A 26,942-nucleotide genomic window follows, 5' to 3' on the forward strand; every position below is an offset into this window, starting at 1 on the left:
GTGAAACTCATTCAATCTGAAACAAGAATATGTGTCCTATTATATCTGAGTTAAAATAAAGGACGGTAACGAATTAAACTTTAAGGTGAAACTGTAGTATATTTACAACAACAGTTTCTTACCGGTTAATACTGAGATAATTTGCTAGCAGGTTTTATGCTTATGTTTCAGCTAATACAAAGTGGATCATACAAGTTTTAAATCTTAATCTTTGGTTTCCTGTGTGTAAGCAGCTTTTCAGGGTAAAGTGATTCTTTGCTTCTATGTTGCCAATTTTATCCCTCTTTCCAACTGGAGCGAGCTTCAACTTTAGAAAGACCTCGCACAATGAATGCCATTAGCTTTTGGGTTTCTGGCTGCTGGCAGTTTCCTCCTCTATGCAGGTTTATTTGACATATATATATATATAGTTGTTATAAACCTGAATAGCGAAGGAAACTGCCAGCAGCCAGAAACCCAAAAGCTAATGGCATTCATTGTGAGTTTATTCTGAAGTTGTAGCTGGAAATTGGTTGCATTAATAGTTCTGCTCAGTGAACAACATGTTCCTCTGTACAGCTCTGTGACCGTGTTTCCTCATTGGTCAGACTGTCCTGTCTGCTGACTTACACTCTAACTTCAAGCCCTCTCAATAACATTTGATCTGCTCCGACACTGATATCACATCACGTCAACCCATCAGCCATAGTTAGACAAACACATTCACAGCAGTGATAAAAACTTAGCACTTTTAGGAGGCAATAAATCTTGCTGCCAAGTTTTAAGTTGCTTGCTGGATAAAATGGCACAAGATACCAGTTTTTCAACATGCGTTTTTAAAACACTGTGAATATGACAGTTTTGTCATCACAAAGACATTTCTATGTCTACCAATGAGTTTAATTGGTTTTTAACTGTTCATAGTGGAGAAGAATGCAAACAGAAATATTGTTATGATAATCAAATCAAATCAAGCTGACATACATACAACTACAGAGAGAATGAAATTGTGTTTCTCTCATAGATCTGTGCAGCCTTAGCAAAAGTAGGTAAAAGCCACAAATTATGGTCTTAGTCCAAGTTCTTAGTCTTATATAATATATAAGAATATATATATTATATATATATTATATAATAATATATAAGAATATTATAATACATACCCTGACATGCCAAAACCTTGATGAACAACAGCATGATACAAGGTCCTGGATCTAATGGATGGATGGATGGATGGATGGATGGGCTTTCCCATGCTGGACGTGGGAGACAGGTTGTTAACAGCTAAACAACTAAAATCAGTGATGATCAGATTAATCTGGTTTAGAGCATATCTGAAACTATAAGGCTCATACTGGGCTCCCCAATCAAACATGTGGTCACAGTAGTCAGGGATGGGACAAACCATGAGCGGTGACAGCGTGCTGTGGGATGTGGCTGATGCATGCCGTCCTTAGATGAAGGCTCTTTACTGTCGGCACGGGGCACCTTCAGAGTTATGGTGTCATGCAGGTCTCAGCATAGCTCAGAGCTGCTGTTGTTGCATTCAACAGACGGCCAGCATACTATGCAGCAGTGATCTTTCTGTTCTGTCTCATCTGTGTGTTTGACTGAGGGGACGTTGTCAGAAATGATCTTGAAAGGTCAAAGGACTGTGTGTTCTGCTCAGTGTGTCGGGACAACTACGTTAACACCGTGAGTGTCTCAACCTGCGTGTGATCAAACCCCAAACAGACGGTCAAGCTTAATCAAATAAATCCAGTAGGAACTCCTTTCCTTTCCGCTTGGGCTTCCTGCTTTGTGGATCATGTTAACATTAGCAGAACCTCAGGGAAAAGGTTATCCACTATTTCAAAGATAGCTTGACATCTGTAATGGCCACTGCATGTCCTGTCCGCTGGATCCGTTCTGGCTTTGCTCCTGCGGCTGTACTGGTGTTACTGTCCTGTACTGTACCTGTCTCCTTTATTATTGAGGAGGGTTTGAGAGGGATGACTTTACTGCTGCGGTTCATGTCTGCAGAGGATCAGCAGTAACCTGACCCCTGCTGGCTCGCAGACCCTGGCGGAGGGTCGCTGGGGCAACGCACAAAGTAGTATTGAAGACCAGTCTGGTGAAATATTGAAGAGAACAATGTGCTGACAATGGGGCATCCGTACAATGAGAACAATGGCAAGGACAGAGCTGCGTGTTCCGATACCCTTGTTATTTATTTTTAGCTTACGGGAAGTGCTATGTCTGAGTGACACTGTGTGTGCTACGCTCTTGGTTGAAACATAAGCCCAATGAAAATGGTGCAAACACAGAAGCAAATTGTTTTACTGAACTCTGATCATTTTAAATAACAAGGATTTATTTAGTCACACGTGGTTTTTAAAATCTAGTGCAATACTTGAAATGGCGTCACAGCAGCACTGTCACACAAGCATGTTTCAGGAACGTGTCTGCAGTGACTGTAACCTATATAACCTATTTAAAGACGAGCTGAATGTGCGGCTAAGATTATATTTTGCATAACCAACGGAGAAACGTCTCAGTCCGTCAACAAAAACACTCCAGCAAACGTGCTACATTAACAGTTTCAGTCAGTGAGCTGCGTTTTGTTTCGGTCATCTCTGTGATGCAGGGTAGCAGCTCCCTGAGGGGCTATTTTAGTCACGCAATTAAGAGGCAGTTAATTGTCGATCGGCTCCAGTGGTTTGCCGAAGGGGACTTGCACTGTGGTGCACCGTGCGGCCGTACGGTCCCTCTAGATTCTCAGTCATCACAGCGTTTTCTCTGAAGGGTCCTGTTCACGACGTCATCCGGCTCTTAGATTCAAACTGTAACGCGATTACAGACCTCACTGACCAAAAAAGATCTTTTTAATGAGGTCCTTTGTAGAAACGAGTTGAATACAAGCAATAGACTTGGAAAAAATACACAAACTGAATGTGACACTTTTGGTTATTGCTGTGAGTTTCGGCTTTGAAGCGTGTTGTGTTAGAAAACAAACAATACAAATGAAGGGAGAGTGTTCACAGTGGTTTAGCGAAGTGTGGAACTAATAACGTTGGACGTGTAGCGAGCATTTAACTGGATTAACTCTTCCAAAATAGAGTTAATGAATGCACCCTAAACCGCACTCAAAGCATAAGAAGAGCTCGAGTTTTGTTTTTTTTGTGTGTGCTGCTCAAACTGAGCCCACTTAACCTGCTTAGAGACGATACTGTGGAGATTTGAAATGGTCTCATCTGTGTTTTTTGGACTTGGTGTTCAGACTTGGTGAAGGAAGTGTTTTGTTAGTCACTGCGACAATTCGGCAATCTTACCGTGGATTCACAAAACACCCACCCACCCACACACACACACACACGCAGAGACCCACTCACGCATACAACCACTCACACACTCATGCAACACAATGACATACACATCTGCACCCGTGCACACACCTCTGTCTCCCTCCGTACTCTTTTCAACTGTTGTATACGTTCAGCTTTATAAAAATATATTAGAAATCCTCCCACACGCTCACTTTGACTCCTGCTGCACGTTACATCATCTCTCTGATGCCTTTTATCTCTTTTGTATTGCCAGATTGTCATAGGTAGGAGATTGACCAGAAGTAGCACACTGCACCCTGTATGTTTAATATTTATTTATTTTTTTTTTTAGCTCGGAGACATCAGAAGAAACATCACTGTTACAGTATTATTACATTTTTTGAGATCTGAAGATGCAATTCTGTCCTGGAAGAATTTGAAACCGATCAGTTACTTGACTGCTCATAACAATTCTGTCATGATGCTGCATTTTAATGAGGAACCACGGGCGTCTTCGCAAACTTTAAAAGCCTGCGCAAATCAAAGACCTAACCAGAGCTGTTATTGTCAGCAGAGGGGTCCGTCTGAACTGTGATAGGCTCAGAGACGCCGGCTTTAGAGGCAAGTAGTTGTGAGTAGTCGAGCTTCCGTGTGGTTGTAGGGGATTTTAGTCAGATGGGGGCTGGGGAATCCTGGTGTGCTGTGAGAAATCTCAGTGGATGTCACAGTGGGCCTGCTAAAGACCCACATCACGTCTCTCTGATTTGTTTCGTTTTTATTATTTTTTTTCCCACTCCAGACATTTTTCCGCGCACGCATTCTCATCGTCAGCTCATGCGTGACCGTCCTCCCTTAACCATCCACTCTACATGTGTCAGGGTTGCAGTAGATGCAGGGGGGGGGCTCCAAATCTGCATGAAGCTCTGTTCTTCTCTGCCTCCATCACTGTAAGCCTCCACTGCAGTAACGACCTAAACAGCAGAGAAGCTAACGTTACCCAAGATTGATAGGGTTATTTTATTAAAGTGATGCTTGAAGTCCCTCTGCGCTCGTCACAGCCCCCGACGGAGTGCACAGTGTCACAAGTCACCGCCACCTCAGACCTCCGTTAATGTTAATGTGTTTCTCTCTGTTTTGACAGAAACCTTGGGAAGTCAGGTCTGCGGGTATCCTGCCTCGGATTAGGTAAGATCACGAGAGAAACTCAGAAGAGGACTCTGCCCGACAGATTTGTCACGGAACTGTGTTATTGGGTCTGAAAAAATAACTTCAATGGAAACTTCCACTGAGTGTGCAGAAATTACGAAATTGCTCCGAATCTATTTATCAGTGTTTGTTTTCGGCAAGTCTTGTATATTGCACACCACGTTGTGTAGGATCACTTTTGGCTCGCTGTGTGATTGTGTGTTTCTGTGCTGACTCTGCTTCCCTGTCGTCCCACGCAGGAACATGGGTGACGTTCGGCGGACAGATAACGGACGAGGTGAGAGCAGATGGATTTTGTCGTCTTCCATCAGTCAAAGCTTGGGAATAGAAACCCTCCATATGATCTGGCATGTGTTAGGTTGCTCAAGGAGCCTATTTTTACTTGCAGTCAAAACACACAGCAAGAGAGCCAGAGAATAAAGGTCACAGGAAGCCGTCGCGGCCTTCTTTAGTTGTGTGAAGGCAGTTTAATAATTGAAAAGTCCTAACACCTCACATCAGTGGTCTCACCCCACCCTGTCCCCTCTGTGTTTCTTCCCTCCCTCCTCCCTCACCAGATGGCAGAGCAGCTGATGACTCTGGCCTATGAAAATGGCATCAATCTGTTTGACACAGCGGAGGTCTACGCTGCTGGGAAGTGAGTATATCCTGTGCCGCAGGTCACTTCTCACTGAGCATTAACGCCAAACACCACCAAGCAGCTGCCGTGTGATTGATTGTAAAGGCACCAGGTGGAGATTATATATGAGCTGACTGTGATTGCCAGGTGTGCCTTTCATCTAAAGTCTAATTTTGCTGACGTTAGAAAATGTATAAATGGTGCATTACTACGCATAGACTCATATGACATAGACGGCTTGCTGATGTGAAAGTTCCCGATCTGTCAGGTTAACGCAGTACATGAAACATGGATTCAGTTAAACACATAGAAGTTTTGGAGAACTCCTAGCACCATCCTAGTATGTTAGGGAGCATGGGTTTTCTTTTGAGCAACTAAGAGTGGTGAGAAAATAGACCATTATTTTATGTATATATCTATGCAAAAACAAGATGTCATTTAGTGCAATGGAAACACATTTAGCAAAGTAATCACAATGCCCACAATCACATTTTCCACTAAAGCTTCGCCTTCATTGAGAGAACTTCTTTGACTGTTGAAAACAACAGAGCTTTGTGAGTTGACAATTTAAAGCTTTTTTAAATGAATGCATGACAAAGACGTACAATGAAGGCCCTATTATTTGAGGTTAGTCCTCTGGTTTCATCATCTTCTTTAACTGTGGAGTAAAGGCACTAAGTGAAAGTATTAGCTTCACTAGTTTGTGAGTTTCACAAATATGCTAGAAATGTACATCGATTGAATGAAAAGAAAAACTATAAATCGCCACCACAGATTTATGTTGCTATAAAGCGACTAACGATGTGCTATCTGTTTTCACAAGTTCCCCCGTAAACACAGAGCTAGCGAGGAAGCATTTCATCACATGCAAGTTTATTATACGCCTCCAAGAGCAAGATGAGTTATCAACATTTCTAGATTGTCTTCTGGTAGATTACAGCTCTTTTGTTTTGACAGTGTACAGGTGATGTATACCTGTTTATGTGTATGACGTTTAAAAAAGAAAAAAAAATAGAAGTTTAGTTGGATTTAATGGGGACTTTAATGTCTCTCTCCTTGAATGGGGACCTGAATCTGGGGCTCTCCTTTCCACCAACTACATGTCATGTTTGCAGTAACATTTGTGAGGATTCAGATATTCATGGCCTACATTTATAGGACGAGCAGTGATGTTATTTTAACATCAGCCTTGTGCTGCCTTTTGCCGGATATATAGTGACAGAGTGATGGTTTAAATTCCAGCATGGATTAATCTGGCCTCGTAGTAACTTGGGTGGTTTGAAATCATCTGAGGGATTATCCTTGAAAACAGTGTCTCTGATTAACAGCACTGAGTCCTGTTTTTAATCCTCCAAAGTACATTCTGGTTTTGCTGTTATGTTTAGGGAGATGTATCGAGGCATCTGAGCCTCCAGAGGAAACGCAGAGAAGAAACAAACAGTAGGTTTCAGTAATTGTCCTCATTTCTCATCTAAAGCCTCAGCAGCTGTTGTCTGATACACGTCATCACTACACGCTTCTTTGTTCTGTGTAGTTTTCAACAATCAGTTTGCCTCATTTTGTGTTTGTTTGGGCGAGAAAAACAACTTGATCTTTGACACAGAAGTAGAACTCTGTCTGTGCTGGCACGTGCAAATGTTTGTGACGCCATGTCACACGGCTCAGTATGTGTTGCACAGGTGTTAATCCTGACAGCTTCCACTGCAAAGCAGCACAGAGGAGCTTATATTACACACTGCAGACGCATACAGAGATCTCACATCTCACAGACCAGATTGGAAAAAGCTTTCATCTAAAGTCCTCAGTTGTGGATTATGATTCTTTAATCAGACAGACTCAGACAACATGAAGTACGGTTAGTGGCTGTGCAGTCAGCTGCTTTATTTTTGACAGATAAACACAGTTTGAAAGATGTTTGTGGCTTAGCCCCCTATAACAAAACATTCAACACAGGGATATTTAGATAGTGATTTTGGCGCTTGACAATTTGTCACAATAGGGAGGCTACTGTTTCTCTGAAATATAAATAAATATCCACAAATCCACATGTTGTGTTTATACCATGTCACAGCTGTTATCAGCAAAACAGAATTTCACCCCAGGCTTAGACACTTTGCTTCATACACAAACTAAAAGTATGTCATGATGTGAAACCAGTGACTGGTAGCATAATTACAGAGGGATCAGAAAAGTACTAATAACAAGAAAAGTAATATCATTAATCCATGAATAAGCAGCATTATATCATCTTCTGCTGTAAGTCATAGCATCGACTGTGCAGCATAAAGACCTAATTAATGGGTGGATGAAGAAAGTCAGCCTGCTCAAGGCGCCCTGTACCTCATGTTTGGGTGCTCGAATTACTCACATTTCTGAAGGGCACCACTCAGTGTGGCTGTGTGTGTGTGCTAGAGACACACACTTAGTATGTTGAGGCGCACACACACGTTATTACTCAAGGGAGGGCTTCAATGCTCGTTGTTTAACAAAAATGCAGGTCCAGCTGGTGAGGTCTGAATCTCTGCTAAAAAAAATGCAGCATCTACTGTTCAAATGCTGCAGACTGGATCAGCAGAAAATACCAGCCGCGCACACAGGAGCTGAACTGAAGTAAAATAATAAAAAAATAATAGTAATGCATCACACAGAAACAAAAGACAAGCAGAGAAAATTAAAAACTGATTTTAAAGCAGGTAAGGATGATATTTCAAAACAAATGCCTCATAGTAAAAGCAAGTTGTTGTATTTGTTTGTTTCATGAACCAAAATAATAGTGAGCTGCTAAATAGGTACAGTGAGACTTTCTTACCTTAAACCTAGTTTTACACGTACTCCATATAGTACACAAATTATCTCTCAATTTAAAAAGCTAATAAAGTCTAATGCATGTATATAAATTAACATGGATTCATCTCTCTCTAACAGCTAACCAAACTAAACCAGCCAGAACTGCCCCTCTGATATAAGGGAGTGTAGCCCTTCTTTTAATTTAATGCATGTTTCATTTAGCAGTCTGGAGCCAGCCATCTGTATTTCTACTTCAGTTTACTCATATGCAGTGTCGTACACATTTTAAGACACCAGCAGAAGATTGAAGATGCTGTCAGAACTAATGCCATAAGCAGTTCTTTATTTATCTTTTAGTGCCATGAACGGAATCCAACTTTTTAAAATCATTACAGTTCCTCTTAACACACTCACACACAGTTCTTCGAGGTATTTGGCTGGAAAGTTGTTAAAAGCATACTGAGTAAAGCATTCTGTGGTTGTGTCCCAGGCTGCCTCCATGACCTTAAGATCAGTGCTCTGTGGGGTCAGACAAGCTTTTGCAGAAGTCCTTATTCTTCCTGTAGCAACAATAGTTCTTTATGACTTAATGTTTCTCTACTTGTGATCTTTGTCATGCTGACAAAAAAATTTAACTTGTGTTATTGCATGATAGTTATGAATCAAAATATCAATAATAATGTCCAAGTATAATAGAAAACCTTTGCCTCTGATCATTTACAACGAAATAGAAGGAAAATCAAAAGTGTCCTTCTCTGTGCAACAAGACACAGTAAAAATCAATTCATTTAAAACTATGAAAGTTAATAAATAAGATTCTTAAAATTAAACGCATAAGAAACACTCACACAAGCTATTTCACTCTATTGCGCGACCGCTTTCTTTTAATGAGTTTTTAGACTTGGCAACGTTTGGTGCGGTTATGGCTCCGGGGTAAAAGATGTTTTAGTCTGTTTGTCTGTGTTTTCATCTTCCCACTCATTGTATAGATACACAGACTCACATAGCTGCATCCCACTGTGTTTTGCCTAAGGTAAATTAACAGTTTTTAACAGTATATAGTCCTCTTTAAAACTGCATCAGTCAAACCAGCTGGCATCAAATGGTTGTGATCAAGAGAACGTAACGAAGACTCCTCTACTAAGAGCGCTCAGATGAAACTGCATAGAGAGGAAGCTGCAGGTCGAATCCTGCAGCCTGACCATTGAGAGTGTCCTCACGTGCTGCATCACCCTGGTAAAGAAGCTCTGCAGAGTGTAAGAAACACAGCAGAAAAGATCACTGGATGTCACCACATCGTGATACTGTAGGAAGTCTGGAGACAAGGTTAAGGGCTGCTGAAACACATAACACCAGACTTGGTTTCATTCCCACAGTCACTGTCACACTGATCAAAAAATAATTTGTTTTCCTCTGCCAACACTGCTATAAAGTATGAGCAGTTTTTACTATTTTGAATGAATGCTGTGCTGTGTGTATATTTATAGTTAATGAATACACCACTTCAGGTGCTGGTAATAATTTTGTTGTTTACACTCATACAGTCAAGGTTCTGATACTAATGTTAACCACCAAAAATGAAACAGACAGAAATCATGCTGAATGTGTTTCTATACCTGAGCGTCTAAACGCATGTTGTGGGTGTGGTTCAAGGAGGTGTAGGTCATTGTGTGTCAAAGTGAGAGGACTAGAGAGACGTCCTACTGACAGGTTTCTGCCCCGGTGCTAATGAGCCCCATGTTGAATGTAATGTCAGTTATTAGCACCCCCGTGGCTGCTAATGACATAGTGGTGGCTACACAGCACAGCTGGCCTCAAGCCTCGCCAACTCTGACCTGGCAGCTAATTCACACTCACCAGTCCTAAACAGGTGCTCTTTCCTATGAAAGTCTCTTTATGAATTATGCAGTGTGTGTGTGTCTGTGTGTCTGTGTGTCTGTGTGTCTGTGTGTGCGTGCGTGCGTGCGTGCGTGCGTGCGTGCGTGCGTGCGTGCGTGCGTGCGTGCGTGCGTGCGTGCGTGCGTGTGTGTGTGCAGAGTTGGACTGCTTTCTTCAATTTAGAAATCGGCTCCCAGACAGTCTGGTGTAAAGCACTCTTATCACTTCAAGACCATCTTTATTTAATGATGTCTTCTCTCCATCTGCTTTGCAGGGCAGAAGTGGTGCTCGGGAACATTATAAAGAAGAAAGGATGGAGGTACGAGGCACACTTTAATTGAGTTTGGTGTTTTTTAATTTCCGTCCTAGGCAGCCCATCTAATCTTGTTGTGCCATTTCGTTCCTTTGCACATATCAGGAGGCTGTGTATTGTGAACTGGAGCAGTGAGGTGGGGAGATGAAAGATTAATGGGGACAGCCATGCTATGCCCATACTCCCTTGTCCCTCCTCAAAGACGCTGAATAATGAATGGACTTCTAGTTCCTGGTCTTTTACTTTGTCGGTCCTGGATTATCATTTGTATAACTCAAGTTATGTTGGATCAAGTTACACACCTACAACAACCATTCACTGGCGCGAGAAAAGTTCTGGCACAGTCGCACTTGTTGTGGGATGTGGATGATAGTAACATTGATAAAGGAAGGTGAAATGCAGGTTTCCCTCAAGGTCTGAGCGCTATGTCGCACCTTGTGAATATATATACATATACACTGCCTGGCAGTGTGTATATATATATATATATATATATATAAAAAAGAGTCGCTCTTTTTTAACTAAGCAACTAGGTAGCAGCCTCCTATTGGATGATTACTGCATGGGCAATTATCTTTAAGCTGGCAACAAGTTATTTAACTCCAACTGATGCAATGAGTCGCTTCTCATTTCTTGAACAACCATGTGGAAGATGCAACCAGTCCCTGATGGCACGGCCATATTCCAAGATGAAAACACCTGAATTCATGGGGCTCACATATTGAAAAAGTGGTTCAGGGAGCATGAGACATCATTCTGTCACATGGATTGGCCACCACAGAGTCCAGACCTGAACCCCATTGAGAATCTTTGGGATGTGCCGGCAAAGGCTTTGTTCAGTGTTCAGACTCTCCCATTCTCAATATCAGATCTTGGAGAAAAATGAAATACAACACTGGATGGAAATAAATCTTGTGACTTTGCAGAAGCTTCTTATTGAAACAATGCCACAGCCAACACCTTGAACACCGTCAGTCTGACACTTGTGATATGCAGCTCTTGGACCGTTCCTTTCTTAGTGTTAGTTAGATGTGTGTGCATAGAAATAGTCCTTTAATTGTATTTCAGGACTGACTTACATATTTTGTATGTCACTTACATATTTTGTGTGTATGGGCTTTATCTTAAGTGAATTATTTCCACACACTTGATGAACCGTTTTTAGTCTGACTGGGCTCCTCACCTGTCTTCTCAGAGGCGTCCATGTTGATATTGTCATGGGATCTGCGGCTAGTTGACTTAATACTTAGTCGATGTCGATGACAGTAGTAGACCACAGATGTCATAGACTCCAGTATATTTAGTGTTTTTGCAGTAATTGTGTTTAATTATGTTTGTTTGCCAGGTGTGTCAACAGATGTGCTTTCATTTTTCATTTTTAGACGTTCCAGTCTGGTGATAACAACAAAGATCTTCTGGGGCGGAAAGTAAGTTTGGACCTGGCCTGTGTGCCCAAATGAAAAACTATCCCACTGTGTAATTTTTCTCATTTTGTTTGATGCTTCTGGTAATGGGCCCATGTGTCATCCAAACACACCGCTCATATTTCACAAAGGATCAAATGACATTATGTTACCGTCGGGGGGCAGGTCCAGTCATATATTAAATGATTGTGTCTAATGTTTTTTACGTTTTGTTTTTTGTAGGGCGGAGACTGAAAGAGGTTTATCCCGAAAACACATTATAGAAGGTAAGTAGCAGTGCTGCGTGTTACGGGATTTAATGTTGACACTGCAACAAGAAAATAAGTCTTAATTAGTTGCTCGGGGTCAAAAGGAATCAAAGCTATAATTAATAATTGACATCCTCTTCAGGTTATTGGAGTTGCTAAGAAAACTTCTCCCTACTCATTCTAGACCAGTTTCTTTCTTTGCCTATGCAAGGAGGGAACTGCTGGTGAAACACTTCACTCTGTTATCAAAGAAGGGATTGCGTAATGTAACCCAAAGTTCTTTTTCTAACTTCGCTCTGTGTTTCACTATTGGAAATATAACCCACTCCCGTATTGCATCAGCTCCCCCCAATTGAGAACTGCACCAACCTGCAGTGAAACTATTAGACAGGGCTGGACGCTCCTGCCTCCAAGACTGCATGAGACAGCGACGCTTGAGCAACATGCAGACTGTAAAAGTGAGCGGTGTAGCCTAACTCGCCGCTGTACAAATGTGCTGAACGGACACTCCTCTGATGGCCCATGATGAAGCCATGCCCCTTGTGGAATGGGCTCTCAGTGCCAGAGGAGGTTCAGAGCCCCTACACCTATAAGCCACAGATATGGCTTCCAAAATCCAGTGCGACAGTCTCTGGCGTGACAACGGCCTGCCTCTGTGAGGAGCAGCCCAGGATACAAACAACTGATCAGGCCTTCTGAATTCAGCCGTCCTCTCCATGTTCATCCCCAGCGCCCGCACTGGGCACAATTTGTTAAGTCACTTGTCATCCTCTGAGGAGAAGGGGGGAGGGTGAAAACCCAAGAGCTCCATGGTGGGACATCTGTATGATGATTCCAACACCTTAGGGACATACACTGGACTAGGTTGTAGGCCCACCTTAGTGGGTTCAGAGGCCACTTGCAAACATGAAATGGATAGACGGAGCCTGTAAGTCACCTACCAGCTTGACTGTGGTTAAAGCCAAAAGCAATGGAGGTTTAATTGAGAGAAAGCTTATGCCCACTACGTCAAGAGTCTCAGCATCCAGAGAGCTGAGAAAGAGCATCCAACACCAATGATAAATCCTACAATGGGACCAGGGGCCTGGAAACTGGGATCTTATGGCGAGCACCCCTCATGAACTGAGGGGTGCTCGCCAGGAGACCAGGAACCAACAAACAAGAGGGTGCTGGCCAACCAGCTTGTCACCAAAGCCCACATGGCAAGCTGAAATTAACGCTAAGTAGACCTTAATTGTGGAAAAGACTTTATCCATCAACTCCTGCAGGAAATAAGTTAACATTCTGAACGTGTACTTTCACAAGTGCTTGTTTAATACACGCAGGTTGAATATGAGGTGAAGAGATGTGCTCCCTTTCTTTGGAATGAGGAAGCAACGGGAGTAAAAACCCTGTTGAGTTTCCTCGTTCCAAAGAAAGGGAGCACATTTATGCTTCTTTGTTAAACAAACAAGCAATCTCATCCTCCAGAACCCCATGGTGAATCTCCACTGGCCACTGAAGTTAACAATTTCATGGTTTCATAGTGAACTGCAGTCGGTATCCCTGAGAAATTGTTGGCAGTCCCCAGGGATGAACTGTGCATGTTCTCCACCTTTCGCTTCGAACCGAGAGTGGACCGAGTGGACTCATGGTGTTGTATGGAAGTGACCTCACCGAGGTGGCTCCGTAGACATATATACATATACCTATACATATATATGTCTATATGCTGACTCTGTCTGGGGACAGATCAACAAACAAGTGTTTTCTCTTTTTTTGTGTTTTTTTGCAACCAGCAACATTGCCGAAGTGAATTGTGGAACACATTGTGGACACTGTGAAACCTGCCCCTGATTCTGCTGTCCCATAGGGAGGGAGACTGAGAGAAGACTCCTCGAAAAATTGGGAACCATGGGAGCCTCCAAACACTGAACAGTGGGGCTGATCTCTTCCCTTACTGCCTTTCTTCTGTTTAGGGGAGGAGAAGTTTAGGAGGCCATTATAACACAGAAGACTGCGTTAGGATGGTCGCTTCCTCTTCCCCTCTCTGGGGTGAAACGGACGGTTCTTGGCAGCAGGATTAAATCATTCACAACACATACTTCACCCCAGAGGGCTGGGTTAGGTGCCCCAGAATCCAGCTGCTGACCCATCTCCTTCAGGATCTCACCCTGATAGGCCGACACTGAGTGCACAGCGTACTGCAAAAACTCCTTAAGGGGACGCCTGAGAACTGTTAAGCAGATATCCGAGCCAGCCTGGATGTGCTGAGGGAGCTTATTGTAGTTTCTCACGGGAAGATGAGTAAGGAGGGGTCGGTCGACAGTGATAGTACAAGGGGATGGGCCCCATATCACAGGTCAACCTGTCCGTCAAAGACAGACGTGGTGTCATTGGAGCTTCTGTAGTTTGTCATGCCCAAGGCGATTTCCCATAGTGAAACACAGAGCAAAGTTAGAAAATGTACTTTTGGTTAAAATAACCCTGTTCAAATAAACTTTCATCCCTCACTTATTCTGCCTAAACCCTTTAATTCTGTAGAAATTTCAGTAGAGGTGCACTGTTGACTAACTGTGGTGCTTATTCCCAGGTTTAAAAGCCTCTCTAGAAAGACTGCAGTTAGACTATGTGGACGTGGTTTTTGCAAACAGACCGGACCCTAATACACCTATGGAAGGTATGACTTTCGATTTATCACCTTTTTATAGACGTTTTTTCTTGTGTTTTTTCTGTTTTCTGTCTCTGTGACTACTGCAACAAGAAGGCTGGGATATTTACAAACCTCTTGTAACTGAAACATCTATTTTTAAATGCTGCATGTTGTCCTGGCGCTTCCACCTCCACAGTGAAAATGAGGATAGATACTGATGCTAGAGACCTTTAAATGGCAGAACGCTAACTGTGTGTGGGCTCAGTTGGTCCCACGGTACCCATCTGCTCAAGTGTCAGAGTTCCTCTTTGGGCTGGAGTTCAGTCAGAGGTCGTCCCGCGTCTTTGGGTTTGATGCCTCACTGGCTCTGGCTCTTTCACAACACCTCAGTGTCTCGTTATGCGGAAGTAGCTGGTGTTGTTTGATGGTGTTGTCAGGATGATTATTTTGCCCATCTGCCCGTTTAAAGATCGTACAGTTAACATGGACAGCTCCGAGTATATGTCGCTAGATCTGCAGTGGTTAAGCCATCTGGTGTATTTTATTGTGGCAGTAGCCGAGGGGCTAAACACGGTGAGGAGGAGGTGAACTGCTCTGTCAGTTTGCAGAGAAACCTTCTTAAACCAAGCAAGCCCAGGCTCTCTGGGTTACACATCCCTCACATTCTTAGAAACGGACCATCAGTAAGGCCAATAAGAGGATGGTGCATTAATGATGATGCGCCCGTTTTATTACAGCTCTTATCTGAATCACCCCAATTCTTTATTTTATATTTTGGTTGTGGAGGAAAAAAGACACTTCAGCCAATGAAAAGATTGAAATTACAGGTTATAGATTCTGGTTGAGAGCATCTTCCTCCCTAAAGGCTTTAGAAATGTATAATAATGTGTTGACACTATCCTGTAATATGTATCTTTCTGTCAGCACATTAAAAAAAAATCCCTAATTTTAACCATCGGCACCTAAAATACATAATCTGTAGCTGGAGACTCTTGTTGCAGATCATAAACAGGTTCTTGTGAATTTTTACGTTGATGTCAGTCAAGTGTGCCCCGTTATGAATAGATGTCACCCTCATCAGAATGAATCACTCGCCACTCTGATTAACATAATCAGCTTTTCCACTTCTCTCCTGAATGCCCCGGCCAATTTGGATTGCAGATGATAACAAATGCATATTTTAGAGGATAAAGGACAAACAGAGACACGTACAGTAGCCTCCCAGGGCATCTCCGTCCGTATAATGAGCTGCAGAAAAGCCCACAGGGTGATGCTGATTTTAACATTTATGTATATTTGATGTTTGCAGAGACGGTTCGAGCAATGACCCATGTGATAAATCAAGGCATGGCCATGTACTGGGGAACGTCCCGCTGGAGCCCGATGGAAATAATGGTGAGACTCGGCATGTTTGTGTAATAACTGTCCAAAATAATGTGATCACAGACTCATCTGATTCTGTGCCTCATAGGGTTTTATTTTAACACTGACTGTGCTTGTTCTGTGTTTTCCTGTAGGAAGCGTACTCAGTGGCACGACAGTTCAACCAGATCCCTCCCATCTGTGAGCAGGCTGAGTACCACATGTTCCAGAGAGAGAAAGTGGAGGTGCAGCTTCCTGAGCTCTTCCATAAGATCGGTGAGCATGGACAAATAATATAACACAGAGCCTCATACAACAGCTTAAACAGAGTTTTTACACAGAGCCTTGGTGACATTTGACATATGGACACACAAAGTTGAAGTTCGGGGCCAAGTTCGTTTGATGAAGAGAAAGAGAACATCACATATATGGGATATTTTTCTATATATATGTTTATGTTGTGGTGAAACTACACAGATGCTCACGACATTTTTAACATATGACGGCTTCATCAATATCACCGTCCATCTGAAGGGAGGTTGTTCACACTGTATCTGCATCAGGTCTTTTATGTGTTTTCATTAAACTTAAACTTAAGGGGCAGAAAAATCAGAACTAAAACTGTAGTTCCCCAAATGGCCACTTGAGGCTGGCTCCACTCAATCTCTGTAGACCTTCATGTTGAAATATTCAGAAATATCTGCGCAAATTTAACTTTAAATTATATTAAGACTCAAGTTAGTACAACATAGCTTTGAGTGACTGGTCATGTCATCTCAGGATGCTGACTGAGGAGGACTCAGTCACTGGCACAGGATCAGTCACACTGTGCCGGTGCAGTCAGTCCCATTTAAAACTCAAGGTTGTGTTCCTGAAGCGGCCGCTCCGTCTTCCAGTGTGAATTTCGATGATGACATATTTCTGTCCTCAGGTGTGGGGGCCATGACGTGGTCTCCACTGGCCTGTGGGATCATCTCAGGGAAATACGACGGCAGGGTCCCTCCCTACTCTCGGGCTTCTCTGAAGGTAGACACCCCTGGCTCGCTGTTCCCTGTCTTGATTCGATCATCCGTGCCACCGTCACTGTCTGTGTGTTTCCCTGCTGGCGCGCCGGTCGTTTGTTTATCGTGTGTTTGTGTCTTTCAGGTTCTGTAACTGTGTGCGCACTACATGCCGCTCACCTGTGTGGTTCCAGTGCCATGTCGACGCCATGCACTGTGCACCTTTTCACAAGCAGTGCGGCTGACACTGCTTCATGCATTTTCGTGCACGCACATGAGCACAACAGGCACACAGGGAACTATAAGAGCACAGCATGGGTGCTCACTAACAGATCTAGATAAGAACACCAACTCTAGTTAAATGGAAAGTAAATAATTACACTGGTAGAAGAATCATGAAGTTAGGAAACAAGATCACAGTTTAAATACATGAAGAGAAGGAACAGTTTTACTTCACACACTATCCTTCACGTCAGATTGAATTGTTGCAATAGTTTTCTAGTCCAAGGTAACTCGACACATAAGCCAATAGCCGACTCAGTTCCATGTTGTGTCCCTCTGTGGTGGAGTGGCATGTTGTGTTTCTGTGGATTGTGTGTCAGCTGATTAGTCGTCCTCCGGTCCATGAAGCCGGCTCTCCATGTCGCTGTCGTACCTTTGATGACTTTGTGTGGAATGTGTTGCTTCCTGTTTGGCTCAGTGTTGCCTGTGGATGTTTTTTTGGCTCTTTAACTCCGTGATTAATCTCTCTGGTTCTAATGTGTTACTAATGGCACTGTTGTAATATTTAGTTCAGACAGCTGGATATAAATATTACTTTGTGACTCAGCCGGTCTCATTTAAATGGATATTTATTGTGCATCTTTCTAATTACGACATAATGAACCGAACATTCAGATGGAGCTGTGTTTCCCTGGCTGAGGTTGGCAGCAGGAGACAGAGTCACGTGTTTAAAAACAGGCCCTGGTGACACAGGCGCCGCGGTGCGGCCGTGTGAGCAGGGCTGTGTTTTTGAGCAGGTGTGCTGTGTTTTCGACAGGGCTACCAGTGGTTGAAGGACAAGATCTTGAGCGAGGAGGGCCGGCGTCAGCAGGCGAAGTTGAAAGAGCTGCAGGCAATCGCGGAGCGGCTGGGCTGCACTCTGCCCCAACTCGCCATCGGTACGCAGATACACTCTGCCGCTCTCTCTCTTTCTGTCTGTCTGTCCGTCCCTCTGCCTCGGACGGGCCGAGGTCAGCACCGCTCTGGTTCGACTGTTGGTGTGTTGTGTTGTCACCTTTGTGTCTGTGTTGTAACTGCTGTGGTTATATAATATATATATATATAACATATAAAAAAAATTAAAAAATAAAAGAATTGAGGATAATAATATAGGGAGGACACATTAAAAAGGAATAAGGACACACACTAAACGTGAGGCCATCCTCACTGATGCTGTAATTATGTTCACAGAGTATGTTTGTTCTTGCAGGTCGGAGGTTTTCCCCGGTGTTTACATGTTTTTAACGGTGTCCACACTGTCAGCATCTCGTACATAAATCCAGTGGGTGACTGTTATTGATTCACTGCCAAGCAGGAAAGTGAGAATGTGCAAACCCCACAGACGCACGCAGCCCTGCGACGGCTGTTAAAGCGTCGGACGTGAGGGACGCAGGGAATAAATCTGGAGGTCGACCTCTCATCTCGGCACAGATCACAGAAGATTTTTCACTCCCGCAGTAATACGGTGTCATAGATTAGGTTTCACGGCCCATTAGTGGAAACCCTCAACTCTCCCAATTACCATAAATCCTTTCAGGGTTCCTGAAGGCAGCGCAGGAGATTTATATGCACCGTGTAGTCCTGTAGATCACGGTGGCACTTCAGTATTGGATTAAAACTATATATTAGTGACAGAGTCACTTGGTCCTGGAGCAGGTGATGAATTCAGGGATCAGACCAGAGCAGGAGGGAAAGTACTGCGTTACTCCAGAGAACGACCACTTCTTACGCTGGGAGAAGATTTCTATAGAATGTGCATCCCACTATTTTTAACAGTCTCCGTCCTTTTATGCTGTAATCTGCTTACAAGTGTATTTTCCTCCGTTGCAAGAGCATGCAATTGCGTTGCGTAATGCACCACACAATTATAATAGCACACCAAGCAGACGGTTTTTTTTTTCTTCTTCTTTTAGAGCTAGAAAGGCAGCCGGAGCTGAAATTTCATATCAGGAATGAGCTACATCAAAACAGTTATTTAACCAGAGACTTAACCCTTCAGAGCTCTGAGGAAAACTGACCTGTGTAAAGGCGGAGGAGAAGAATGATGAAGCGTTTGTCCTTTCAGTCATGACAAGTCATGACACCGACCCCTGGTCTCACACCACCTCCATAAAAAAAGGATCAGAATTAAATGTATGTGCAAGGAGACTCTGAGCAGTGGTATGAAATAGGTTTTGACAAAAATAATAAGAATTCACAGTGCTCCAGTTTCACAGCCAGTTATGATTTAAAGCTGCAGATTGAGCAATACTTAGAAAATTAGATTTCTCTCAGTCGTTTAAGACATTTAATTACCTGATTAGAGCGGAACTTTCATTTTAATTTTTTAGGTTTGTCCTATAGATATATGTATGTATGTATGTATATATATATATATATATAGTGATATAGTGTTGGTGTGACCGGAGCGAGGTTTTAAGCTATATTGAATTGTATTAAATTCGTTTTATCAGGACTTTTCTTATAATTTGACGCGTGTAAAAATCAAATGTGTGTTGTGCAGTTTGTGTGAATCACAAAGCTTCCTGTGTGTGCGTGTGCGTGTTTAGTCATGTTGGGGGTGTCATTGCTGTTTACTGGTCTCCTGCAGCGTGGTGCCTACGGAACGAGGGGGTGAGCTCTGTCCTTTTAGGGGCGTCCAACACCGACCAGCTGATGGAGAACATAGGAGCGATTCAGGTGAGCGTGCGTTTGTTTCTCCTGCAGAGAAAATCTGAAGCTTAACTTGTGACAGGCCGTGTTCCTGCCTTCGAGTCCACAGCAGCAGCCTCCTCTCCTCTCCTCTCCTGGGTACAGCTCGGCCTCTCGGGCAGTTTGCTGCTGCACGCTTGGGTGCTTTACTGTACCGAGTTAATAAGGTCAGCGGAGTCTCAGTTGCCGGGGGCGCCGGAGACAAGCTTACGGCCTCTTCCTCCTCTCCTGATAAGATGCACTCTTTAATGGGGTTTTCAGACCGGTGGGGGGTTCTCTCCTCACATTATGTCTGGCGTGCGGTAAAGAGCATCTCCTCTATCCTCTATTCTGTTCAGATGCTTTGCCTGCATGTCTGCACGCACTTAGCGCATTTGATATTTTGAAATGCTATGCTCACATTTCCCAAGGGCTCTGCAGTTTTCTTTTCACCAGAATTTCATATCACAGAGCCTGAAATAGACGCAGTGCTTCATGTGAAAGAGTTTTTATTCGTCACATGAAATGAATTTGTAATTTAACATTTATTTAAGAGATAAAAACTATTGTGAGCAAATAACCTTTAGTATTCACTACAGGGAACTAGTTCCTGTTTAATTTAATGGTAGTGACATTTGTTATTTTGCAGAACACAGATTTGAGTATTTGCATTGAAAGATAACTTTATCATTATCCACAGGAAAGTATCAAGGAATTGGTTGTTGCTGTTGTTCTGTTATTCTGTTTTACTACGTTTAAATTGAAATACAGTTATAAACCTTTTACTGTAAATGAAAAATCAGTGAAAAATCATGAAAATCAGTTCATCTACAGCCATGCTCAGATGAAACATTTATTACACAATAAACACAATAATAACACAATAATATAACAAAGAATTTCTATTAACTAACTGAAATTGCAATGCAGTTTAATGCATCAGAAATAATATTCAATATTCATTCATACAGTAAAAGATCGTAATATAACATGTTTTCTGCCGTACATGGAGTCATTTCTCTGAAGTTGTTTCTCCATGTTGAACAAAATTTGAACAAACGACCTTCGGATCTGCTCCCTGTCCCTGCGTTAACAGACGCTACAGGCTGTGTAAAAGAAGTTAATGTTATTGTTTTTCTGAAAAGAGACGCAAGTGAACGTAAACCGTAAACCTGCATTTATTCAATAGTCCAACAGAGGGCGACTAAAAGGCAGATTGTAGTTGGTTGGTATAAAGTATCAACGAGCATCATACCCAAAGGGATTGACGTGTTTTTACCACATAAAAAATAAAAACAGTAAAAGTTTCAGAACAGTTTTACAAGGTGGTTACGTCAACTTCTTTTATGGCATGATGGGGTGAGTTTTGTTAAATCACTCTTCAGCACCCTCTAGAGGTTGATTCAGTTTCTACTGATTTCACCCAAATCACTGTTGAACAAGAGAAAAAAGAAAGAAACGATTGCGACACTAAATCCAGGAGAATATACTCACCACGTGTCTCTTTCCTGCCACAGGTTCTTCCAAAGTTGTCATCGTCCATAACACATGAGGTGGACAGCATCCTGGGGAACAAGCCGTATAGTAAAAAGGACTACCGCTCCTAACGGGCGGCACGGCCCCGCCCGGCAGGGCTGCACCCGGCCTGCAGCCGCAGTGCCCCACCTTTGCCTGATCCTCTGTTTGCTTGAGCTTTTACTGAGTGAGACCCTGGCGCATGAGTCTGGCCACACCAAGGCCACCCAGGGGCACCTCATTTAGAGTTACAGGGATAAGATAAGAAAAGGGGGAAAAAATAGTCAGTCACCTCCACATGAAAGGATGGGATTGAGAAAGAAAGACGAGACGAGGTTAGAGATATGTGCTCATACTTAAATCAGTTATTCATTCAATTCAGCTGAACGTATTTTAAAAACCATAGAGAAGAATTACCTTTTTAAAAAATAAGCACACGCTTGCTTGGCAGCCAGATTGGTTCACTCTTTTTTTTTTTTTTGCTCTTTTTTTCTAAAAACGAATGCAACTAAAAGGAAGATGAAGTTCATACTGTATGAATATCAGAGAGCTACTGTTGCACATGTACCATAGCCATGCTTTTGTTCCCTGGATGTTCTGTTTACAAACACCTTTGTACTGTACAAGTCCGTCAAGGTTTCTCTGAAAGAAGAGTTTGTGTTGTCAACGTTACCAGAGCCTCGTCGTGGGCTTTAACAATCAGCACTTTAGTACTGTCAGTAAAGCTGTTGGAGGGGAGAGAATGGGTATTATAATAGTCTTATCTCACAGCCATTGCACTAGAATCACATCGCCTCCCGATGATTCCCTCTCTTCATCCTCCCTCTGTGTCTTCACTGGCAGTGTGATTGTCCAGCCTAACGCTCCGATGCTCCAGCTTCAAAGCTCGAGTCCTGAATTCAACTGGACTGAGAGGATGAGGGGGGGTTGGGGGGGGGTGAGTGAGGCTCCGACCACTGAACCGGAGCTTAGGAGCTTGGGCTGATGTGTCTGGGCAACTTGTCTGCCACTGAAGAGATGAGCAGTCTATTTGTCCCCAGCAGTGGCGTTGAATCAAATGCAGCGCTCTGCTTCACTGTGTTCCCCAGCCGCTGTAGGAGCGCCCGTATCAGTGCTGGCTCCCCATCTCCCCTTCATCAAATTCTGTTCTACTAGTTTGCCTTATTTACAGTTGCATCAAACTGTGCTTGGGGCTTTGGTGTAGACGAGCAGCTCGACAGCTGCCTCTTCGGCCGACTGGTCACACGTCCCCAGAGTGAACGGAAACGCCGACTGGCGGAAGGTTGTGTTCGTTGCTCCCCAACTGTGAGGACGGAGTCGTGTGTCCAGTCGATCAGTGAGTGGCAGCAGCTCAGGGAACGGAGCAGGTGGTTTCAGTCGCGTGTTTGCTTGCACATGGTCGGGAAGTCGTATTTAGTCGTCTGTCTTTCTTTCGTGCGTGGACACTGGGGAGGACCAGTGACGTTTTTAGCGTGGCTCGAGCCAAAGATCTTCTTCTTCTTCATCTCTTTTAGACACACACACACACACACACACACCCCAGCGTTTCAATCCCACGTCCTGCAAGATTATAGAAATCACGCCGACGCATGTGCTGTCCAGCTTGTTATCTATCTACGGTATGGACTTGGCTCCATATATATCTTTACTTGAACAAGCTGTTATACTAGTAAACAAATATGTCCTTCATATACAGAATGCATAGTGCAGCTAAGTGCTTTAGGATTGGTAAGGTTAGTTTGAGGCGGCAGGCGAACGGAGACATGTCACAAGTATTACTGCAGCCGTCCTTTATCATTCTTTGTCCTTCGGGTGCTCTTTTACTGTGATTAAAGCACAAGTGGATTAGCATGTGACACATCCTCTACGCATGGACCCTCTTCACCCAGCCTACAGTACCTGCGGGATAAGCTAGGGGGCGCTTCTCAGCTTAACTAACACATGTAGATAAGTAATCTTTACTAACAGCTGATAAACTGTTGATTCTTAGCAGATAAAAAACAAGAGCAGATTAGGAAACTGTATCCGTGTGAATGACGTGAATGAGAGCTTCTCAGCTGGAGAGGATAATCATAGTGAACATCGCTGCGTGGGGTTTGTGTGGAGAACTTTTACAGTCTGCTTCAGTACTACTAGGTGAGTTTTAGTTTTAGTCAGTGTGGGGACGGGGGCCACACTTTAACCTGTCCTATTAGTTGACCCCTGTATAGGTTTGGTTTGCTGTGTCTTGTATGTCTGAGTAAATAAAACCGTCACGAGCCGATGCCGTTTTCTCAGAAGAACAAAAAGAACGTTTAGTTTATTAGTCTGTGGAGTTTTCGTGTCTTAATATTTTCATCTGTAGGGAGCAGAAAATAAGTCTGAGACGTAAAGGAAAAGTCCAACGTTTGGGGAAATAAACTTATTGGCTGAAAGTTGAGTAATAAGCCTGACACCACACTCACGTCTATAATCAATAAATTGGCCAAGCAAAAAGAAACAAGGGGAAGCAGTTCATCTGGCCTTACCCTGAGGAAACATTATCCACCTGCCAGCATCTTTGAAGCTCACTAATCCTAACCCTAACCCCCATGTAGATTGTTAAATCCATACAGGAAAAAACAGAAGAGACTCCAGGAAGTCACTGGTCCCAGCCAGGAAATAGACCTAAAGTATTTCCAACCCTAACCAGTCTTTTATTAGCTGTGCTTGACTCGACTTCAACCTTCCCTGAACAGTTCTGGCATGCCGAAGCATTCACTGAGCTTTAATAGTTGTGTTGTGGACATGCTGAGGCTTTCCAGATAAAGAGCAGGTTCCTGGTGTGATGAATTCATAGGGATGTATTGGCAGAAGTGGAGTTGTTTAGATTGAGCTCCACCGTACATTGTGCCACTATATTTCTACAGTAGTATTCATTTGGTTGCAGTTTGCATCCATTACACTAGATGGCACTGAATCCCAAATGATGGTCCTTTAAATTAAAGGACGCTACCATTTTTTGCAACAGTTTATGTGACTTTGTTGTGATCTTTATTTGTTTTGTATCTATGGCGTTTTTACAAATGACATTTGGGTAAATGTCGCCCTCATTAAGGTGCTGATTGTGTTTCCTTAAAACCGCCATAGTTCCCCGTTTCCAGTCTTGTTGCTAAGCTAACGTAGCCAGCTGTTGGCTGGGTTCAGCAGACAGATGTGAGAGTGGTGTCAGTCTTCTCGTTTAACTCTTGGCTCCAGTGAGCCCCCTGAACTGATGAACTCTTCCTGTGAATTGTATCGCTGTGCATTTCGTTTGAGCATCAGTGTTATTTCTCATCGTGCTGACAGTAGAAATAACACAACGTTGCGTGATGCCCTCATCTGTGTAGGAGTGTATTAATGCTTTAAGAGGTTCTGGTTTCATCACATTTGCTGTCCATACATTTTAATGACGAGCTCAGAAATGAAACGGACCCGCAGATTGATAGAGCTTTACAGACGGTTCTAGGTTATACAGAGAGTATATTTTTTATGTTTTAGCCTTTAATGCAGTAGAGAGAATTAAAAGACCATTATTTATTTTTTTTTCATCTTGCTGCATTTCTTCCTATCAGTATTGTGTTGATTTCAAGACTGACAAACAGAAGCAATCTTTTGTGTTGTGTATGCATCATGAGTGTTTGGATGCAGCAGTGTACTGAATTCACTCTGAAGACGACGTAGTGAGAGCCCGGTGTCCCCTGTACATACTCTGACCTTTGTAGATGTATATATTTCTGGTTGTGATCACCTCTGCCTTTTCTCTTTTCAGTTTCTTTTTCTTTTGCAGGCGTTGCTATCTGCACTGTGCTTGAATCTGAAATTTAGACAGGATGTACAGCTTCAATCTTCAATGAAAAATGAAATCATGATAAAAATAAGAATGGAAAACAAAACCTGTTTGCGTCTGTTTTTTATTCATTTGTTCGGCTATGCTCTGGGTCTTTATTTGTGCTGTTTGCTGGATGTGTCAGAACTGTAAAGTCTCTTTTACCCAGTAAAAAAAAACAAAGATACTGTTTATTTAAATGTATACAACCGTGCAAAATATAAATATGAAGCAATTTATACAATAAAAAACTCATGTCAAAAGAAAACATTTAGACGGCTGAACTGTAAAATTCCAGCTGCCCATTAAGGCGTATTGAGGAATGTGCTAATCTTTGATGCACTGAGCAGTAAAGCACCATTGGACTGAGGGCCATTCTTCATACTGAGTATACCGAATAACAACTTCATAGTAAAGGAGAACCAGTCACAGGTTGATATAACATATTCAGCATTATCACCGGTCTCTTATTTTATGTACAGTACCTGCATGTTTGTGAGCACAGAAATATTAAACACAGGTGACTAAACGTGCAGTCGATCTCCTGATGCTGCATCTGGATGGAGTTTTTGAGGAGAAACTCTTATCCTGAAGATTAAAGTTTCATGTTCCACTTTGAGAATCAGCATCTGCCGGTGGCAGATTTTGGCACAAAAAAAGGAATTCTATCATCCAGCCCAGGCTCAAATATGGAATTGCAGTTCTCATCGGAGAGTCTATTTCCAATAATCTTCAAGCTTCTTCTCATAAGCTTTCACTCACTTGAGTAAAAACCTGTGCCCCACCTGAAGTGTTCCAGTCTGGTGGTGCTGCTATAATGAGTTGCTGTGTTGTGCGTCTCCTCTGCTGCTTCCGTAGGTGAGGTGCGGTGGTCCACCTGAGGAAACAAACACAAAGAGCTGTGAGTCCAGTTCAGCAAACATTCATGTACAAAGCGAAGCGCAGCGTCTGCAGTTTTGCCTCACACAGGCACGGTCACAGTCAGCACTTTGTTATTTACTCCCGTTTCACCACGTCAGCAACATGTCACACCTGTTCTGACTCAAGAGTGAGCAAACGACAGTCCCCCGCCGGCTGTGTGGACGTGAGTGTTGGTCATTACTGTACCTTCCTGACAGGAGAGTCCGATCCAGCTGTGCAGGCAGCTGCAGCGGCCATTGCGAGGGTCGCACTGAGCACCGTTCTCACACTCGCAGGTCTCAGAGCAGTCCGGTCCGTAACGGTTTGCTCTGCAGTCTGACACACAACACAAATGAAGGTGAGTCGTGTTGATGAGTCAAACTCAAGTTTACACACATCCAGTATATTAACTCAAATATTTTACCTAAACACAAAGTTCATACTTTTACAATTTCTCTGACTGTTATGTATCCCATATTTACAACTTTCTACATCATGCACAATAAAAAAATACTCAACAGTCACAGATTTTCTGAAAATGTATATGTATTTATTTTATATTTATAGAAATATGTATTTTGAAATATGTAGCATTGCAGCAGTGTAGTGTAAAACCCAAAGACGGTCTCTAATTTTGTCTAGTTGTTAATTTTCCTGAAGTAATAAAAACATCAGTGAATACATAAATCATGGGGCCATAATATAGTCTGTACTTTGCACTTCTTACAGTGGACACATGTTTTGATGTGAGACGTGCAGATTAAACAGTCACTTACACATGTAAGTTGGGGCGGGACTGTCACACAGATGCTTTAATGAAGGCGAAGTGGATGTAAATATGTGATTAATAAAGGAGGGCGCGTGCATGTGAACAATGAAAGTTACCGGTGTCACATCTGGGTCCGGTCTTCCCTGAGGAGCAGAGACATCGTCCCGTCACAGGATCACATGGAGCGTCGTCTTCACAGTCGCACACCTTGGCACAGCCTTGACCGTATCGACCCTGTTCACACACT

At 43.0% G+C, this 26,942-nt stretch overlaps 2 protein-coding genes across 10 annotated transcripts in view; one reads left to right on the forward strand and one right to left on the reverse strand.

The window, feature by feature from the left end:
• Positions 1-25,093, forward strand: part of kcnab2a (potassium voltage-gated channel subfamily A regulatory beta subunit 2a) — a 77,430-nt gene extending 52,337 nt beyond the window's left edge. For 7 of the 8 annotated variants that reach the window (XM_047582053.1, XM_047582052.1, XM_047582056.1 and 4 more), the window contains 13 exons: positions 4,426-4,469; positions 4,730-4,767; positions 5,048-5,127; positions 10,049-10,093; positions 11,470-11,514; positions 11,734-11,777; positions 14,332-14,418; positions 15,701-15,786; positions 15,909-16,029; positions 16,685-16,779; positions 17,794-17,914; positions 19,606-19,694; positions 21,203-25,093. In XM_047582053.1, coding sequence (XP_047438009.1) covers positions 4,426-4,469; positions 4,730-4,767; positions 5,048-5,127; positions 10,049-10,093; positions 11,470-11,514; positions 11,734-11,777; positions 14,332-14,418; positions 15,701-15,786; positions 15,909-16,029; positions 16,685-16,779; positions 17,794-17,914; positions 19,606-19,694; positions 21,203-21,292 — 985 coding nt within the window. In that variant the 3' untranslated portion in view covers positions 21,293-25,093. The other variant, XM_047582055.1, reaches the window with a different exon arrangement.
• Positions 21,666-26,942, reverse strand: part of megf6b (multiple EGF-like-domains 6b) — a 58,534-nt gene continuing 53,257 nt past the window's right edge. For both annotated transcript variants that reach the window (XM_047582047.1, XM_047582048.1), the window contains 3 exons: positions 26,812-26,940; positions 26,134-26,262; positions 21,666-25,903 (listed from right to left, as the gene is read on the reverse strand). In XM_047582047.1, the coding sequence (XP_047438003.1) occupies positions 25,839-25,903; positions 26,134-26,262; positions 26,812-26,940 (323 nt within the window). In that variant the 3' untranslated portion in view covers positions 21,666-25,838. The remainder of the gene's footprint in view (positions 25,904-26,133; positions 26,263-26,811; positions 26,941-26,942) is intronic.

The sequence above is a fragment of the Mugil cephalus genome, chromosome 4 (assembly GCF_022458985.1).
Source record: "Mugil cephalus isolate CIBA_MC_2020 chromosome 4, CIBA_Mcephalus_1.1, whole genome shotgun sequence".
Classification (NCBI taxonomy): domain Eukaryota; kingdom Metazoa; phylum Chordata; class Actinopteri; order Mugiliformes; family Mugilidae; genus Mugil; species Mugil cephalus.